General features: G+C 44.1%; 2 protein-coding genes across 2 annotated transcripts; one reads left to right on the top strand and one right to left on the bottom strand.

Annotated features, from left to right (window-relative positions):
* Positions 1-81: 81 nt before the first annotated feature.
* On the top strand, positions 82-6,045 carry MAD2L1BP (MAD2L1 binding protein). Its single transcript, XM_063125619.1, has 2 exons — positions 82-449; positions 3,468-6,045. Exons 1-2 carry the CDS (start codon positions 96-98, stop codon positions 4,008-4,010), a joined length of 897 nt encoding a protein of 298 aa, XP_062981689.1. The 5' UTR covers positions 82-95; the 3' UTR covers positions 4,011-6,045.
* A 76-nt stretch (positions 6,046-6,121) lies between these two features.
* LOC134397519 (epoxide hydrolase 1-like) lies at positions 6,122-18,318 on the bottom strand. Its single transcript, XM_063124252.1, has 9 exons — positions 18,178-18,318; positions 16,804-17,014; positions 15,521-15,701; positions 15,156-15,386; positions 13,434-13,563; positions 12,336-12,550; positions 10,830-10,938; positions 10,131-10,256; positions 6,122-7,860 (listed from the first exon to the last, which is right to left on the bottom strand). Exons 1-9 carry the CDS (start codon positions 18,204-18,206, stop codon positions 7,659-7,661), a joined length of 1,434 nt encoding a protein of 477 aa, XP_062980322.1. The 5' UTR covers positions 18,207-18,318; the 3' UTR covers positions 6,122-7,658.
* Between the last annotated feature and the right edge of the window lie 340 nt (positions 18,319-18,658).

Genomic DNA, 18,658 nt, shown 5'->3' with positions numbered 1-18,658 from the left:
AGGCTCGGTGTCCTCCTTGAGCTCGGTGCGGGCGTCGGTCCCTCGGCGGTGTTTTCTCCCATTCCTTCTGGGTCTTGAGCCCTTCCTAGGGTCTTATGGCATCGCCGCCGGGTCCGTGTTCAGCCGGCGAAGCAGCCGCTCGGCCTTCTTCCTCCCTTTCTCTTGCAGCCGACCCGCCTGGTGCGGCCGAGTCCGCCCCGGAATCCGGCCTAGAACTGCGTGAGGCGGCCGCCGTTGCCGTGACTTTGGCGCCCCCGGCCGTGGCTCCCGCTCCCGGAGGCGCCTTTTCGGTGTCTGTGGTTTTCCCCGGCTCGGTGACCCGCGAGGGCTGTTTGCGTTTTACCTGCGAGCTCCTGAAGCACGTCCTGTACCAGAGACAGCAGCTGCCCTTGCCTTACGAGCAGCTCGCCTGCTTCTACCGGAAGCAGCTCCCGAGACCTCCAGGCCAGGTGAGATAAGGCTGGATCTCTGGCGATGGGGCTGGTCCCACGTACACGGGATCACACCCTCGCCTCCTCCATTGTACGTATGGAAACGCTTACTGGTTCTCTCGCGTTCGTTCTCGCGGCTTTTGCTTCAGTCGCCTCTGACATGAGAACGTCAAACCGACGTTTGTATCACAGAGGCCTATCCTGCACTTATTTTCCCGCACGGAAAACAAGCAGTGGTCAGCATAAGAGCGAAAGACAAGCTAGCTGGCAGACTATTCAAGCTTGATGGCTGCAAACACCCTTTCTTCTCTTTGCGCTTTCAACCACAAACGCAGGTTGGGATCTTCACTTTGTCTTTAGTTTTAGGGTAGTTCAGACTTTACAAAAAGTGCTGTGGCTTGCCCTTGGTGATTCTTACCATCGCTGTGGCATATTTTTCAAGCAGCCTCTTCATGGACATTGCAATGTGTGAATCAGTCCTAACTATGCATTAAAAAGTGGGGGGAATCTAAAACTTCTGACCATCAGTCAAACAGGGTGATTAATGGTGATTAGGGGTAACTAGGATTCATTAAATGACACTACCTTTGAATCCTTACTGACATACTATGGAGTAAAAATTGTTGCCCACTTCACAGATTATATGAGTGAGATCTGGTTATGTGTGGCTAGATCCTTAATTTGATTTTGAAGCTTTAATTGCTAATAATTCATGAGAAAGAATTCTGTGAATTATAGAGAGTATGGGCTACTTTATATGCTATGCAGGGGCAAGCATGTGGACCATCACACACATATACAATGATCCACAAATAATCATAGCTCCCTGGCATGCATACCTGTAACATGTGTGCTAGAAAATAGTTACTGATACTGCTTTATAATGTAAACTTTGACCAGCACCCATGACAGTTTGAGGTTAACAGCACAATGACGTACAAGTCTCCTTAGAAATAAATTCCATAGAGTTCAGTGAGATTTACTCCTAGGTAAGTGGGTGTAGGATTGTGGTCTTAGTAGGAGTATAGTGGAAGGAGTATAGAGGAACATGCACAGTTGACAATGCTCACTTCTCTTTCTTGTGTTGCTCCTTTTTGTTTCGCTCTGTCTTGAACCAGCCTTGCTCTCACAAAAAACAAAAACGAAGTAGCAAATACAAAATAGCCATGACTGATAGGTCAAAGCAAAGTTTGATAGTTACTAGCCTGAAAGAAGTCCAATTTAAATGCAGTCCTATGTGGCACAATCTTATTGCTGGCAGCCTCTGAACCCAGAGGCTTCCAAGTATCCAGTGCAGGGCAAGAGGACAGCAGAGATCTTTGTCTCTGCGCTGTAGCCACACAGCTTTTTTGCTAGAAGGGCGATTTCATCTAAGGACAGGAGGAAAAGAGTTTGGGATAGCCATATCATATGGCAGCTACCGTAGTCTCCTCCCCGCCCCCATGGAACATCCCTGTCTCTGCTGTTTTTCGAAGATGAAGAGTATACTGCGGTTCTGTTCATGCTGGCTATGAAGGGACAGGGAGCACAGTTTCCTGGTTAGAGCCAGGAAACCACACTATCCTATGCTTACCCCAGACACTGTCTGGAGGGCAGTGGATCACACTCTAAGCCAGTTTTTGTGGATTTTTTTTTAAAAAAAGCATTGGTTTTTATCCACCCTGCTATATTGTCTTTCTTTCTTAATTGACTTCTCTGCCTTGCTTGGCCCAAGTCCACCACCACATAAGAACAGAACATAAGTGCCCTGCTGGATCAGACCAAGGGTCTATCTAGTCCAGCACTCTGTTCACTCAGCGGCCAACCAGCCATCGGCCCGGGACGAACAAGCAGGACATGGTGCAACAGCACCCTCCCACCCATGTTCCCCAGCAACTGGTGCACATAGCACACAACCATCAGGGCTAGTAGCCATTGATAGCATGTGGCTTAAGTCAAAGAAACTGAAAGCCCATAATTTTCAAGAAGCATGAGCTGTTAGGCTGGACAGAGCAATTTTCATGAGATGAAAAACTAAAATTTATGCCCATGTTTGATTAGTAGGTAACTTCATTTTTATGAGACTGTAAATGTAAATTTAGCATGTTTGAGATTTAATTCTAATTTTGTTATTTAAGTAAGAGAAAAGTTAGTAATTTGTTTGTGTGTGTGTTTTAAATGATTTAATTTTTTAAAAAGTCCGATTTAAAGCAAAATAATCAATTATCTACCCTGCTAAAAAGATTCTTTTTCTGGTCTCCACAACAAATGATCTAAATTTTGTTCTAAGCCATTCTTACAGTAGGCACACAACTAGAAGTTTAAATGTGGTAGTGTTAATCACATATTTGGGTTCATTCAAGAGGCTTTGGGGAAGCATTAGGAAGGTAATTTCTTGGATTTTTTTCATAGATGTTGCAGTAGTTGTTGGGGAAACCTCCTCCCCACCCCTGGTGCTAAGCTTCAGTTTATTTCTAAAAATTGTTGTTGCTTTCTAGAAGGAAGAACTTTGCATTGTGACATTCAAAATAGAAACTATATCAGCTGGTAAACAAATTTGTGATTTCACTAAAAGTCACCCAGTTCTCAGCTACATACAGAGCCTGCTGGTTGAAATGATGCTACACTTCTTCCCTCAAGTTACTCAGAGTCCTCACAGGGTTGTTGTGAGAGAGCTTGGGATAAGATAGGGATGATATAAGTGACTTGTGTAAGGCCACTGGACTTAACAGCTAGGTAAGTATTTCCAAAACCCAACATTTGAACCACTCACAGTGCAATCCTCTGCATGTTTACTTGCAACTAAGTCCCATTGAGTTCAATTGGACGTACTTACAGGTAAGTGTGCATAGTCTTAATTATGTAAATGTGAGTCATGCCTATAGACTAACTACTTAATAGTATCCCAATTTGTTTTTATTTCATATTGCCTCGAGCAACTTTGGGTGAAATAGAAATGCAAAATCTTCATACAGTATGTGTGTGTGTGTGAGAGAATGAGAATTTCCAGGCAAATTCTAAACTAAGCACATCTTTTTAATTCCCTTAACTTCACAGAGTGAAGATGTGGTCAGAAAAGTATATCCAAAAGATCAAGTCAGCAACAACAAGAAATGCCAACAAGTACTAAATGATCTTGAGGGAGTGTTCCAGCACTTAGAAATCATGTTTAGTTTGACATTGGTCCCACGAGTCCTTATTCTGCTTGGGGGTACTGCTGTCAGCCCCAAAGAATTCTATGAGATCAACCTGCAAGGTGTATCTCTCAGTGGTGCTAAGGAGAGCCTGCAGACAGCAGCCTGTGTTCGCAAGCTTTTCCATTCGCTCTTCCTTGCAGATGTGTTCAGCGAGCTTCAAGCTGTTCCCAGCATGGGTGCTATTGTTATGGTTCAGGGGCACCGCAACTGTGGTATTGACTGGTTCCGACCCAAACTTAACTATAAAGTGCCAACTCGAGGGAGGAAGCTGACTGTCAACTTATCATGCGGTCGTGACAATAATGCAACCCTTTCCACCTACCAGGAGATGAACTCAGCCTGGGATGATTATATATGGTTTCAAGCTCCACTGACGGTCAAGGGTTTCCATTACTTCTCTTGACAAAGTTTTGAAGGGGGTTATTAGATTCCTATGTTGATATTGTTTTGTCATCATATCTTTGATTCGCTACAGCCAAAAGTTCCCCTCTTCTGAATCTCTTCAGAGCCACTTAAAAGCTGAGTTGAGCTCTGCCGTATTCTCTAGAGTTACTCCCTTCAAATGATAGAGCTCAGAAGCAGATCCTCCTATGATAGCAAGTGCCTTTGCAGAACTGATTCAAAGTTTTTAAAAAAGTGGGGGGGGGAAGCGCCTTAGGTTAGTATTCCTATCTTCTCTGCTGCAGACTTTGCTATCAAATGATACTTGAAATAGCTATGCCAGTGTAGGAGTTTTGTATGTAATATTACATATCCAGTGGGCTATTTTCACTGGAAGATAACTGCAATGTTGAAGAATTGGGGTTCAGTAATTGTTCAAGAGTATGGTGAAAGCCATGTATAACTTGATGAGTTTTCTGAATAGCGATTTATAACTTGTAAAGGATGTGGCCATAATTCAGATGTGCACAATTTACCTCAACTCTGGTGGGATAATTGTATTTAAAGTTCATATCCACCACAGCACAGCTACTACAGTAGTGGTTTCTAGATGCTACCTGTAGACAATGATTCCTCTGAGTAGTATTGTAACTTAGAAATCAGACTTTGCTTTCCATTAATTAGGTCGGCAATTTATAGACAACTATGTGTGAAATTATTGAAATACTCAATTTGTTTTTCTAATAATGGACCTCCTTGACTGTTCTGACCAACCCTCCTTCTTACCTGTTAGCTTCTAATAGAAAAAACCAGATGTTAATGTTCTAGAGGTGCTCCTTGTGGAACTAGATCTTGTGCATAGTCCTTGCTATAATTTCCACTTAAGATTGTAAAATTGTAGAAGTTGTTTACCTCATCTTCCATTGCTATGACCAAAGGTAAGCTATAGGTAACAGACCATAGCATAGGCAGATCCGAAAAGAACCTATTGGCTATGGGACATAGTGGCACTGATGCACTTACTCCCAATTTGTGAAGATAAACTGTAGCATCTAGATTTTAACCAATATACTATTAAGGACCTATATGGCATTACAGTTCAGTGAAGAAAGTCAGTGAGTTGTGGGAGATGAGGCTTTCCTGAAGATAGCCAGAGTATTTCCTCATCAGGACTTGTTTTAAAGTAGGGGGAGAATAGAATAGATATAAAGGAAACTAGATATAAAGTTAGTTGGATATGGTAAGTGATTCGCCGTTCCCTAAGGCAAGATTTGGAGTCAGACTTGGGAATTTTTAGGCTTTAGGAGAGACCTATGGGAGATTTAGTAATATCTACTATATAATGGTTAACAATAACTTAATGGGCATATAGCATTTTAGTACTTCAGCTTGGATCCACTGATGCTGTTCCACCAGTGGAATGGATTTCCCCTTCCCCTGCATCCTCCCGTACACCAAACCTCTACTCCAGACAGTTGGGAGCCCCCCCCCCCCCCCCCGGAGCAGATTTGAAGGGTGCAGTAGGGGCTGCAGTGGGGAGGAGAGGATGGGGAACTCATTGCATGAGTGAACTGCTGCTTGCACAACATTGGATCCAAGTCTTGAACCACTACTGTTCGCAGTTCGATTTGCAGTTTTATCACAGAACAAGCATTCCCTTGGAGAGAGTCTCTAATATTGTACAGCATTAAGGATTTTCTGGTTCTTGTAGCTGTGAGAGGCTAGCAAACATGCCTGTTCAAAGCTAATGAAAGCTCTGAAGATACTGCATCAGTTACTTGAACACAGTTTATAGACTAAAGGTATCAATGTATTCAAATAGCTCATATACAAACTTGGCTATGGAGAAAGCTGATAATTTATAGAAGAGTGCCTCCAACCCTTGACAATGCTCCCATTTCAGGTAACTTAAACTTCCTGTGTACAAAACTATTTCTCACTATCGTTTTACAATCAAGAGTATTATGTAAAACATTGCTATTTAACATGTGTTTTTGTGATGTGCCGTTTCAATGAAAGGAATCTGCCTTGTAAGAAATCTGCAAAATGAAGTAAATCAGAACCATCTTGCTAAAAAAAAGTTGCTTTTGTGTGGTTAGTATCTTTTTTAAATGAAAAAAATGGTTATGTGGCTTCAAGAACAAGCCTCTTATTTTTTTTTTTATTGCATTTTTATACCGCCTGATAGCCTTCTGGGCAGTTTACAAAAATTAAAACCATAAAAACCGTTTGAAATACAAAACAAACAGTATCAAAGCATAATAAAAATACAATATAATGACACAACCAGGATAAAATCAAGCAGCAATGCAGAAATTAATACAGATTTAAAATATAAATTTAAATTTAAAACAAAGTTAACATTAAATTGCTTAACTGTTAAAATGGTGAGAAAATAAGGTCTTCACCTGGCATCTAAAATAGTGTAGGTGCCAGGCGAACCACTCTAGGGAGCTCGTTCCACAGCTGGGGTGCCACAGCAGAGAAGGCCCTCCTCCTGGTAGCCACCTGCCTCATTTCCTTTGGCAGGGGCTCATGGAGAAGGACTCCCTGAGGATGACCTTAGGGTCTGGGCAGGTACATATGGGAGAAGGTGTTCCTTCAGAGAGCCTGGCCCCAAGCTGTTTAGGGCTTTGAATGTTAATACTAGCACTTTGAATCGAGACTGGACTTGGACTGGCACCCAGTGAAGATGGAAAAGGACTGGCGTGATGTGGTCTTGTTGGCCAGTCCCTGTTAGTAAACGTGCTGCCCTGTTTTGTACCAGGTGAAGTTTCCGGACCATTTTCAAGGGCAGCCCCACGTATAATGCATTGCAGTAATCCAGACAAGAGGTTATCAGAGTATGGATAACTGTAGCTAGGCTGTGTCTCTCCAAATAAGGGCGCAGTTGGTATATCAGTCTAAGCTGATAAAAGGGGCTGTGTGCCACTGAGTACACCTGCACCTCAAGTCACAGTTCTGGATCCAAGAGCACCCCCAAACTACGAACCTGATCCTTCAGGGGGAATGTAACACCCTCCAGAACAGGGTGAAAATCACCTAGCCAGACAGGTGAAACACCCGCTAACAGTACCTCTGTCTTGTCTGGATTGAGTCTCAGTTTGTTGGCCCCCTTTCAGTCTATTAGCATGCTCAGGCACTGATTCAGAACAGCCACTGCCTCACCTGGGTTTGATGAAAAGGATGAGACAGCCCAATGGTCGTCAGGGTGTCCTTGAAGTCCTGAGCCGACTTGGATGTAGGAGCCTCAGAATGGAAGTTGAGGTCCCCCAAAACCATCATTGTGGGGGTCCTCAACACCAGATCCGAGACAACCTCCATCAGCTTAAGCAGGGAAACTGTTGGGCAGCAGGGTGGGTGGTACACCAGCAGAATCCCTAATCTGTCTCGAGTTCCCAACACAAAGTAGAAACACTCAAGACCAGCACGTGAATGAACAGGAAGCCTAGGGAGAGAGATCATATTTCTATAGACCATGGCAACCCCCTGCCCCCGTTGCAGAAGAAATGCTTGACTGCCCAAAGCTATTTTGTTGATATTCACAATAAAAAAGAAATTTAAAAAAACAAAACAAAAATATTTTTTGCTTTAAATACTGCAGGTTGTTCAGAAGCTTCCTGAGCTTGGTTTATAGTGCTCTCTGCGATGGTTGTGCCATGCTATTACCTCACAGATGTTCCACCTTCCTCACAAACTTCCTGATGTCTTGAGCCAAGAGTGCTGGTTCCTCAAAGGCAGCAAAGTGCCCACCCCGTGGCATGTAGGAGTAGGTGACAATATTCTTAAACTTCTTCTTTGCCCAGGAACGTGGAACATGAGTAATTTCGTTAGGTAAGGCAGCAACACCAGTGGGAACATAAACTCCAAGCCTGTAATGGAAGATACCACACCTAATCAAGAGCTTAGCAGGCAATACAGAAACTGGCCTATGCTTTTTCTTAGTAGGCTACAATTCTGTCAGTTGCAAGTAGATTTCTGGATTTTGTTCCACAGTCTAGCCCCATTAATATATAAGACTTCTTTTTCTGTTTCTTCAAAAACTTAAAAATCAGTCTGGCCAACTTGTTTAGCAGTAAAAGGGCTCAGAAATCTGTATCATGTTCAAGTTATATTGGCAACCATGAGGGATAAATTTTTGTTCCTTTAAAACATGCAGATGTGTCACAAGAGTTGCGTGTGAAGCCTTCACCCTTGTAAAACAGCAATAGACTTTTTTGGGGGAAGTTACCGTTGCCGGCTCCTTGCCCATTTGTTTTGACACAGGCCGGAGAGAGCTGTCAGCCCTCCCTGGCCTCAGCATCACAACAAATGGGACAGGATGCCACGCAGAGGGATATCGTCCCTGGACCAGGGATGGTATCCCTCCACCTGGTGTCCTGCCCCATTTGTTTCAAGGCTGAAGGAGCTGTGTGCGTCAGTTCTCCACACACCCTCAGCCTCGAAACAAATGGGATGCAGGTGCTGCAGAGGGATATCATCTCTTAAATGGGGGCGATATCCCTCCACAGGGCATGCATTCTCATGATTAAGGTCCCCATCACATCTAGGTCGAAATGAGCGGCTCCCGTCACTCCGATGTTGCTTCCTGAAAACAGGAAGTAATAGGCCCATTCAGTCCAGTAGGAGAGAGCAGCATCCGGACATTTTCTGGGGAGTTTTAGCGGCACAACGAAGGCCAGAAGGGATGGAAGACGCCTGAGAGGCAGACGACGTCATGTGAGCAATCCGTTGGTGCCCACTAATGAGCATGCCGTAAAACGCTCATTGGATGGAGCTTTCAGTGAGCTCCTTTTAGGCCTACACAAAACATTTCATATACCCAGTGAGATTTTGATTATTGACCTTAGGATCTAAGCGTTAGATTTCAAAACCTTAGATCTAACTTTCTTTCAGATACCAACTTCTTTTTGTTTCAGCTATGAGATGTAAAGTATTCCAAAAAGTTCAGAGAGCAAAAGACTTTCTGTTGAGGTAGGGACTAAATAGATTGTGCTTGCATTCTGGCAATAGTAAAATAATAGAACCAGGTCAGATACACCAGGTATCTCACAATCAATTTGGAACTTAATAGCGAATTTATAATACATCGATCCAGGCTCACTACAAAGAACATTATAAATGGAGGAGGTTTGACCAATGACCTGACTAATTACAAAATTTGTTGGCATCACTAGTTCATGCACATACAAGTGGATGTGTGCACACACTCATTGTCTCTTCTCCATGAAAGCCCATAACCAGGGGACATATTGTGTAAACTTGGTCCAACTGAAGTTGGTTTTTAATCTCAATGAATGTATAAATGGGAGAGAAAGAACTCTGTATCTATTAACGTGTCCTTCTTTATTCACTTTGGCAAAATAAAATCTACACATAAATGTAAAAATGTCTTATGGTAGCAAATAGGATACCTTCGCAGTGGGATGGTTTATCTTCAGTAATGTGGTTTCTGGAAAATTTCCATTTGGAAAAATCTTCTATGCAAATTAGATTAGTTTGCAAAGGGTCATTTGCATCAGAAAATCTCAAGTTTGCATCAGAAAATCACTAGTGATCTAATTTAGCATACTATCTCTAAATACCGTAAAATAAACAAAGACAATAGCACATATTTCCCTTACATTGTTTAAATGTAAGAAAGAAGCACAGGTATTGAACTCTGTTGACACACTAATTCAGCCTTCCCCAGTTACTGGCCTCCAGATATGTTGGACTACATTTCCCAGCATCCTACAGTCAGTATGGCTGACTGGGATGTTGGGAGTTCTGGTCCAATACATCTGGAGGGCATCAGGTTGGGGTAGGCTGCACTAATTAATTTTAGCAAGCTAAAGAACTTTGTAGGATACTCATCTATTTCAACAGAGTTCCACTCACTTCCACTGAGTTCCACCTTCAGTTCACTGTCACTGCTTATTAGTTTCATTCCACACTGAGATACTGATGTATTTCAATGATATATAAAGGCATACGTTCACATACATGTTACCTGATGAACATTAATCACAACATTGAAATTTCCAAGTTTGCCTGGTATTTGGAATTGCCATCCATTTGTTTTGACTAATGAACTTTCAGAACGGAAAGTTTTCCAACTGACATCATTGTCTTAGAACAGTTTCTGGTACCTCTCCCTTACCTGGCATGAGGAGCAGAGAATGGATTCTGGGAAAAATTCTCCTTGTAAAAGCGCATTGATGACACGATGGAAGAAGTCACCCAGTAAATCATGATATTGGTCAAAAGATCATCTAGAGAGTATTTCCTGAGAAGGGGAATTATAACAGAAGCATTACTATGAGAGCTTTGGTACTTGGCCATAATTTGGCCCACTCACACAGAACGGAGAGTGCGTAAATGATCAGCTTACCCATTGGGAGGTGATAGAATTACACAATGTAGCAGTTGGGAACACCAATGTGCCGCTGGACACCTTTCTTGGCCCCTGCCAATGTCCCCTAACCGTCTCACTTCGTTTTTTATTCACATATTTTCTTACCAGCAGTTGGGATTGCTGTGAAATGTTCTGTTGCTGCTTAAAACTGTGGGTCCAAAGTGTTCAGTGGGATGGGGCTCAGACTCCACTTCTGCCTTTTACTCAGTATTTTGGGCAGGTTATTTGTCCTTTGCCACATTTCCCATATAGCCATTTTGGGCTGGTGCCCATTCCCCCAAAAGGTTGCCTAGCCCTGTGCTAGAGAATACTGAAATTAAAATACTAAATTTCACACCAACTTCCCTTGTCATTTAAAGTAAGATCTTACTGGAGTGGTCTTCTCTTTTTTTATTCTCCCCCCAGACTCCCAATTATTACCGTGTATCCCCTCTCAATGCCTACCTTTCCAGACCTCCATTGTCCTTGTTCAGGAATGCTTTATCTGTCCAGGTGGAGAATTTTTCGAGAATATATGCTGCAAGCCCCACGGGGGAGTTGTTCAATCCACATCCTAGGTCAGGAAAAGAGTGCATTAGCTTTCATATCGGTCGCTTACACTACTTTGGGCTAGAAATGACCCTGGAGAACACATGTTTGGGGATTAAAGAGAGAGTTACGGCTCTGATTTTCAATCAAATTTATAATAACTTGCATGTCTCAACTACAGGGGCCCGATTCTTCCTCTTGCAAGCACCTAATTAATTTGACTCAAATATTTGTCTAGAAAAATTGCCATTGTAGGGACAAGAATTGTTACTGACTTATCTACATTGCCTGACAGTTCATGCTAGAGGTAAGTGAATTCACCCCAAATTCATTATTTGAATTTGTCCATGTGAGCTCAGATGAGAGTTCTCTAATATTCACCCTTGTTCCGTGTATATGAGTTTTTATGCCCGCATCTTGGGAGTTATAGTTTGGAATCACGTAGTGTGGCACGTCTTTCATGTGTCAACAAGGTATGCCCCCTTTCTGATCGTTTGTTTTCACGTGGGCTGCTTACGTGATGATGTCTTGCGATGTTTACTTGCTGTCACTGCTAAGAAGATGGACTTGCAGAGTCCTCCTCCTTGCAGAACCAGGGGCAACTAGAGAAGCAGCTAAGAAGACTACTTCAGGTAAGTTTTCGGAGGTCTAAGAGGGAGGGGGAAGTCTGTGTACTTCTTTATTGTGCATCTTCTGAAGCTCACAATCAATTTGGAACTTATTAGAGAATTTATAATACATCGATCCAGGCTCACTACAAAGAACTTTTCAAATGGAGGAGGTTTGACCAATGACCTGACTAATTACAAAATTCGGTGGCATCACTAGTTCATGCACGTACATGTGGATGTTCGAGCACACTCATTCTCTCTTATCCATGTAAGCCCATAATCCGGGGACCATATTTTATAAACCTGGTCCAACTGAAGTTGGTTTTTAACCTCAATGACTCTATAAGTGGGAGTAAAAAAACTATTTTAATCTCAATGACTCTATAAGTGGGAGTAAAAAAGTGGGAGTAAAAAATAAATATATTAACATGTCCTTTATTCACTTTGGCAAAATAAAATAATAGACTAGAACAATCAGAGGTTGCAGCTCTTCAAATTTGAAATCAATAATATGATGCATGCATTTTGTGTTTTCAGCATTTTGAATGCTCAATTTTGGCATGACTTCTGGGTAGAGTAACTTGACTCTGAAATTTTAAATTGATTCATTAAACCCACTGAAACCAATGTTTCAGTTGATTCTAAGTTACGTGCCTACCTGCAAAATGTTTCATGCGTTCAATTCATCATTCACCCACTCCCCCAATCTGTGGGGATGTTGTTGGTGTCTTTATTTCAGCATTAATATCATTAATATTCCTGAGTTCCAAAATCAGGAACAAAGTGAGCCATGAGGATTAAGTTCACAAACCTGCCGTGTCTGGTTTGGTGCCCTGGATGTGCAAGTAGCCACTTTCGCGCAAGAGATCATACACATTCTTCTTGAAGTACGGGAATAAACGGCGTGAGTCTTCCCTGGTGAAGCCCACCAGCCATGGTACATAAGCCCCCAGTAGTAAATCCACCAATACACTCAAACCAAAATTGGTTTGGAAGACCATGTTCAGGTGAAGTCCTTTTACAGATCTGAAACCAAGGAAAAGAAGGCATACAAAGTCACCCAAATCATATTTACTCGGAAGTAATCCCACTGCATTCAGTGAGACTTACTAGTAAGTATACTCATGATGGTAGTCTTGGTGTCAAAAACATCAAATATGGAAGAACAATGAGAAGAGATTTGACATCCAGGAACGATACATAATCACTGTGAGATAAATAAGACCAGGATAAATTGCTGCTGTTTAATACTAGCTGTAATAGTAATTCTTCTGCTAGCTGACAGTTCTTAGTTCCTTCCCTTACACTGAAATAGGAGCTAATTCTGGATTTTCTTCAGGGAGAACATTTGATTCACAGGAATAGAATCCACAGCCCACATTTCTGTTTGCAATTATGAATCCATTTTTTAAACAGTAAGTGCTCATTATAAGCTTTGGGGTAGGGCAGGAGAAAACTCAACCTGAGTAGCCAAACTAGATCAATCTTTTGAAGATGGCTGCCACCCTAACTTTGCATAGCAGAGGCCTGCTTACAAATTACAACCCACAATTCAATAGTCCAACTAAATTGTATGAAGAAAGGTTGCAGCATGTAGATTATCTCATCTAAATAATATGAACATGCAGGGCACTGGTCCCTGTTGAATAATAGGGAACATATAAAAATGTCAGAGACACAAAGGGTAGTATCCAACACGTTAATGACGATGCACTAGTGGAAACCAACGCTTGCATAACTGTAACTAGGTTTTGCTAGCACACCAGATCTCCTGTTGCACTAGCAAGCACTAGTTATGGTTGTGCCAGTGTTTGTTTCCCCCCCTAGTGCAAAGTCATTATCACTAGTGGATGGACACCATTGGATGCTACTCAGAGAGAGAGAGAGATGACTGACTTCTGCCACTCACTTTGGCAACATCTGGGCCATGTTTGTGGTGATCAGGGAGCCCCAGTCTCCACCCTGTAGATAATATTCCTGGAAGCCCAATCTCTGCATCAGCTTGTGGAAGATTCGAGCAGCAGCCAGTGAGTTGAAGCCTGTCAGTGGGGAGAAGGGTGTAATTAAGTTTACATCTATCCAGGGCCGGTGCGACCATAGCGGCGACTCAGGCGGCCACCTAGAGCGCCAAGCTAAGAGTTGTGCTGGCCGGCCGGCAGGTGCAACACGCGCAGCACTCATGCACGCGTTGGCTGTAAGCCGAGGATTCAGCTGGCCGAGCCTGGGTGGGCGAGATGGTGCACGCCCCGCGCACGCCCGGCACAGCCAAAGTAAAGCCAGGGACAGTGGGGTGGGGGGCGGCTCCACGTTCGGACTTCCCAAATGCGCCTGGAAGCTGCAAGCATGCATGGCCTCTTCTCTCCCCGCCCCAACGCTGCTCCTCCTCCCCCCCCAAAATGGGTCTGGTTTTGTCCAAGAGGGCCGGACAGCCAGCGCCCCGATCTCGCCCACCCGCCCTATCTCGCCATCCGCCGCCCCACGAAGCGCCTTCATCCTCCTGCTCGCTTGGCTCTGGGCTGCTTCTTTGTTGTTCTTGCTCCTTTCTCAAAAATGCGGCAGCGGGAGCCAAAAAGAAGGCAGGAGGTGCCCGCCTCACCTCCTCCCCCCTCCCACTTCTGCCTCCACACTGAGAGTGCGAGGAGAAGAGGTGCTGGAGACGGATCTCCTCCGGACACCTCCTTTTAGCGGAGCAAAACAGACCCGATAAAGTTTTCAGAGTTGGAGCGGGGCGGGAGGGGGGAGCAGAGTGAGAGCGGAAGGTCAGGAGCTGGAGAGAGACAGAAAACAGGAACAGTGTGAAAATCCCATGTAAGCCATACTTAGAGTAGACCCCTTGGATTGCATGTGAGAAATTAGTCATCCCTCCCTTAAGTCCCGTTCATTTCAATGGGCCTACTTTGGGTAAGCCTTAGGTTGGATTTTACCCGCAGAGCCCAGAAATCCATTTCCCCTCTCTCTCTCTCCATTGATATTTTAGGGTTCGTTTCTGCTCACGTTTAGATGGCATAGAAAAGTCAAGCACCCAATATTTGGTCACGGGCTGGCGTGAACAAGGGCCGAGCAAATTTTTGGAGGTGGTTCCTACAGGGAGGCCCAAGCAGTCCTTAGGCATGTGTGGATACGCCTAAGCAGGGCTGGGCAGAGGCGGGGTGGCTCACGGCGGGCTGATCCTTTGCCGCCGGCCACTGGATGAGCCGTCCAGCGGCTCAGGGGCCAGTGGGGAGCGACGACGCTCCTGTCGCCCAGGGAATGCTGCTGCTGCAACAGCTACCTCCCCCTCCGCCTCTCCTCGCGGCAGTACTACACTTCCTAGTTGGAGTGTAAATCTTCAAAGGCTAACTAAAGAGCAGCTGGCGAACCTGACAGGCGAAGAGCAGCAGCACTGCTGCTGCCGCCACGCTGAACAGCTGGGCTGCTGCCCAGGACCCGCCCATCGCCTCGCATTGCACAAACCAACAGGGATGTTCTTAAAAATCAAAGTTGGAAAAATAAATAAATTGGGGGGGGGTGTTTGAAGTAGCTTACCTTGCCTAGGGCGCAAAATAGTCTGGCACCAGCCCTGCATCTATCACATCATTTAATTAAAAATGGCTGTCTAGAAAAACCTCTCGTGGGCTCGTTTGCCACTTACCTTGCTTGTGTGGAGCCTCAGAGAAGCCATAGCCGGGGATGGATGGGCAGATGATCTCAAATACCACGTCTTCACCACTCAATCCGTGACCCGCAGGATCAGTCAACAGTGGGATGATCTTATAGAATTCATAGAAGGAGCCGGGCCAGCCGTGTACCATGAGCAAAGGCCTGGCAGCCTCCCCTTTTGGGATGTGAGACGGTTTCACATGGATAAAGTGAATTTCAATCCCTGTAAGAAACCCAACAGACAAAGTGGGGGTTGTCAAGGAGAAAGCTCAGTGTGGAAAATGGGAGGAAGGTTGACCGAAGGATTCACCCTGGTCCAGGAGAGACTAACGTGAGGTTTGAGGGGCAAGAATTCACCTTCAATTGTAGTTTTATAATGCGGATACTGGTTGAGGATTTTAACTTGTTTCTGCCAATCAAACTGGTTCCTCCAATAAGACACCACTCTCTGCAGATAGTTGGAGTTGAAGCCATAGTTGAAGGCCGCCCCTTCCAGCGGTGGGGTGTAGCGGGTCTGATCGAGGCGCTGGTACAAATCCTAAAAAGAGGAAGAGGAAATATCCCCATCATGGGCAATACCGTAACATGGGCCACATCCAGCCCCCTCTGCGGCCTGCCAGAGCCCACCCATGTTTCCCAGCTCAACTCTCTACAGGGGACACTGGCCTTGTGGAGCTGTGATGTCAGAAGTGGCACTTTTACATCAAAGGTTGGCATGGCCAGGGCCCACTGCCAAGAGCCCATCTCTTCACCACAACCTGCTTGTTCACCTGCCTGTTGCTCTGGTCTAGACAAGGATGATGGTGAAATGGAGGAGGAGGAGATGCCATGGCCTACTTGCTCACAGGCTCTCTGCCTATCAAGAAACTAAATGCTAGCAATGATGAGAAAGAACACAAGTAGCAATAACATCTGGTGACAATGATAGTGAAAAGCTAGACTCACTGATTGAGGAAGGCCCACTGAGGGTGTCTTGCCTAAGGGCCCTGAAAAACCTGGAACTGACACTGTCTCTTACCTTTGTTGCCAAATATTGTACACAGGGCCTAGCTGCCAAGGAAAATGCAGAACACAAACCAAGTATAGTCTTGTACTTTTTATTGATAAATGACTCCAGCTGCAATGGCCTGCCGCACCTTAGGAGATTAAACTTTGAGCTACCATGCTCAGGCACACCAAATCATTTATTCTAATAAATACAAGAAATATACAGACTGTGATGTTCCCTAAATAGATCATTACTTGGCCAAGTGGGCTAGCAGGTCAGCACTGGGTTAGACACTGTAGCGCCAAACCTGAGTGCTAGGGAAGGTCTTTGCTGAGGTACTTCCTGTTCAGTTTCCTATCTTTGGTTGTTTGTTGACCTGAGATTTGCTGCACCACTCCTTAATAAATTGTAAGTTGTCCAGTGGAGTTAGATGAGTCTGAGAGGTTTCGCCCTCTCCTATAGCCTTGCTGTGTGCCCTTCATCACTACTATCTCAGCCTTTGTTCTCCAACAACCAACTTGTATGAGTGATATACAAGCTTAAACACGACAAGTGTAAATAAAAAAATGTGAGGTAAATGATAAACAGCAGTACTAATAATTCTGTTCATGTGTCTCGGCTATATTCCTCTTGCTCAATTCCCCACTGGTACCTGGATTTCATTCTCTGATGTTTTCACTTGGAAGGATCTAATTCCTTCATCTTCTTTGTCTCTTGGTGATCTTTCACCTGAGCCCCACCATCCATCTCCCATTTCTAGAGTCTTCATCCTGCGCCTGGACAGAAGCCAGTAAACCAGGAGGACTCCACCTCCTAGAGCACAAGAAGCTGCAATCACATTTCTCTGGGGAGAGTCATAAGACCTAGAAAAGCATCCAAGATATTGTGAAGAAGAGTGCAAGGAAATGTATGTACAGAAAAATTGCAACATCCTGGGAACAAAAGCACTGTGTTATTGAAAGGTTCTTTACAATGAGTAACAATTCTGTGTTTGTTAAGCAAAAAAAAAAAAGAAGTTACTCTGAAAAGATGATAACTGCGTGCTTGGGTTGGTCTCAGACAGCCAAAGAAGGAATGTACAATCTTCTTTAATCTTTGCCCCTATTCTGTTTTGTGGGTATTGACCTGGCATTTGATTTGGATTTTGCAAATAGTTAACTAAAGGGCTGCCCTTTGCTCCAGGAATGGCAGTAATGAAAGGAGAAATAATCTCAATTCCTATGCAGGCATGGTAGAGAAGTAATAGTGCCATTAAGCATTTGTACTGCGCTTTTGAAGGGTTCAAAATGCATTGCATAAATTATCTTCTAAGCATTACAATAATCCTGTAAGGCAGGCCAGTTTTATTATCCCCAAATTTCAAATGGGGGCTGCCACAGAAAGACTGTGATTTACCTAAACCATTTAAGGAGTTTATGGCAGAGGAAAGTAGCTTTTCATGAAATCCCAGATTTGGGAATATTTGATTTAGGGAGCAGGTCTTGCAAGCTATGCCTGCAGTCTACCAAGGCACACTGGGATTTTTGAGGACCAGGAACCTAACCCTACTGATCTACCTACCTACCTACCTCCAGTTTCCCAGCTCTCTGGAGAGGTTGAGTGGTTTATACAACAGGTAACAAAATCCCTGGGCAGTGGATTTTAATCCCCAAAGGATTTAGCTCCTTAGAGGCCTTTACCTTTGTAAAATATGGCCTTGATTCAGCACCAAGCAGCTTTAGCAATGCTAATCTGCCTCAAACAGGATCAGACTCCAATTGCTTTATCCTTCCCTCACCTCCTCAGGAAACAGAGTACTAAGATTATTCTAGTCAGTCCTCCCATGTGTAATCTAAAAAACCTCCCATCCTTTCTCTCAACACTTAAAAACCTGCTTGGTGACTTTATCAAGGACCGTTGAAAAGAACAAAATGAAATGTTTCCCTACCTCTTTTCTATGCACTTTTACATAGGAAGTGAGTATATAAACATATATCAACTATAATCCATCCCACCCCATCAGTGCCTGCAAGCTCTTGACACTCACCGGACATTCTGTAGGATCTCCTGCCACATGTCTGCAAAGGAGGCCTGTGAATAGCAATTCTGCTTGGCACAGTACTAATGCTGGGTGAAAACACTTCCAGCTGCTTCTTTCTGACTTCCGCTGCTCCCCCCCCACCCGGTGCTGTGGAGAGAGAATATACAGAACACAGTTTCCTAGTGCCCCCTAGTGCCTAAAGGCTTATTTTGCTCATTTTTATGACTATAACACCTTGCAATTATCTGTTTCTCAAAGAACAGGGGTGGTGGTGTAATATTGGGGTGGGGTGAAGCACCACCTTGCACAATCAGTGCTCTTTGTACATGGAGCTATAGCATGATCCTTTCCAAAAGTAACCAAACATTCCTGCCACATTACAGAGGTTGGTCTTCATAGCCCGAAGTTTTTCATTCCAAGACCTGTATTGCAGTGGCTTCTCAAGATGGATCCATGCTACAGATTTCAGTTGGTTTTAATAGTGAAA

The sequence above is a fragment of the Elgaria multicarinata genome, chromosome 4, assembly GCF_023053635.1.
Source record: "Elgaria multicarinata webbii isolate HBS135686 ecotype San Diego chromosome 4, rElgMul1.1.pri, whole genome shotgun sequence".
In the NCBI taxonomy this organism is placed as follows: domain Eukaryota; kingdom Metazoa; phylum Chordata; class Lepidosauria; order Squamata; family Anguidae; genus Elgaria; species Elgaria multicarinata.
Note: the sequence above shows the minus strand (reverse complement) of the source record. Positions and strands in the feature narration are given on the sequence as shown.

What these genes read in the sequence shown, in the direction of transcription:
- MAD2L1BP (XM_063125619.1), top strand. Translation starts at nt 96, where the DNA reads ATGGCATCGCCGCCGGGTCCGTGTTCAGCCGGCGAAGCAGCCGCTCGG. An exon ending in TCCCGAGACCTCCAGGCCAG is followed by an intron (nt 450 to 3,467) that starts GTGAGATAAGGC and finishes TTAACTTCACAG; the next exon opens with AGTGAAGATGTGGTCAGAAA.
- LOC134397519 (XM_063124252.1), bottom strand. Translation starts at nt 18,206, where the DNA reads ATGTGGCAGGAGATCCTACAGAATGTCCG. An exon ending in GAGATCCTACAGAATGTCCG is followed by an intron (nt 17,015 to 18,177) that starts GTGAGTGTCAAG and finishes ATGCTTTTCTAG; the next exon opens with GTCTTATGACTCTCCCCAGA. An exon ending in ATGGCCCAGATGTTGCCAAA is followed by an intron (nt 12,551 to 13,433) that starts GTGAGTGGCAGA and finishes CCTTGGTTTCAG; the next exon opens with ATCTGTAAAAGGACTTCACC.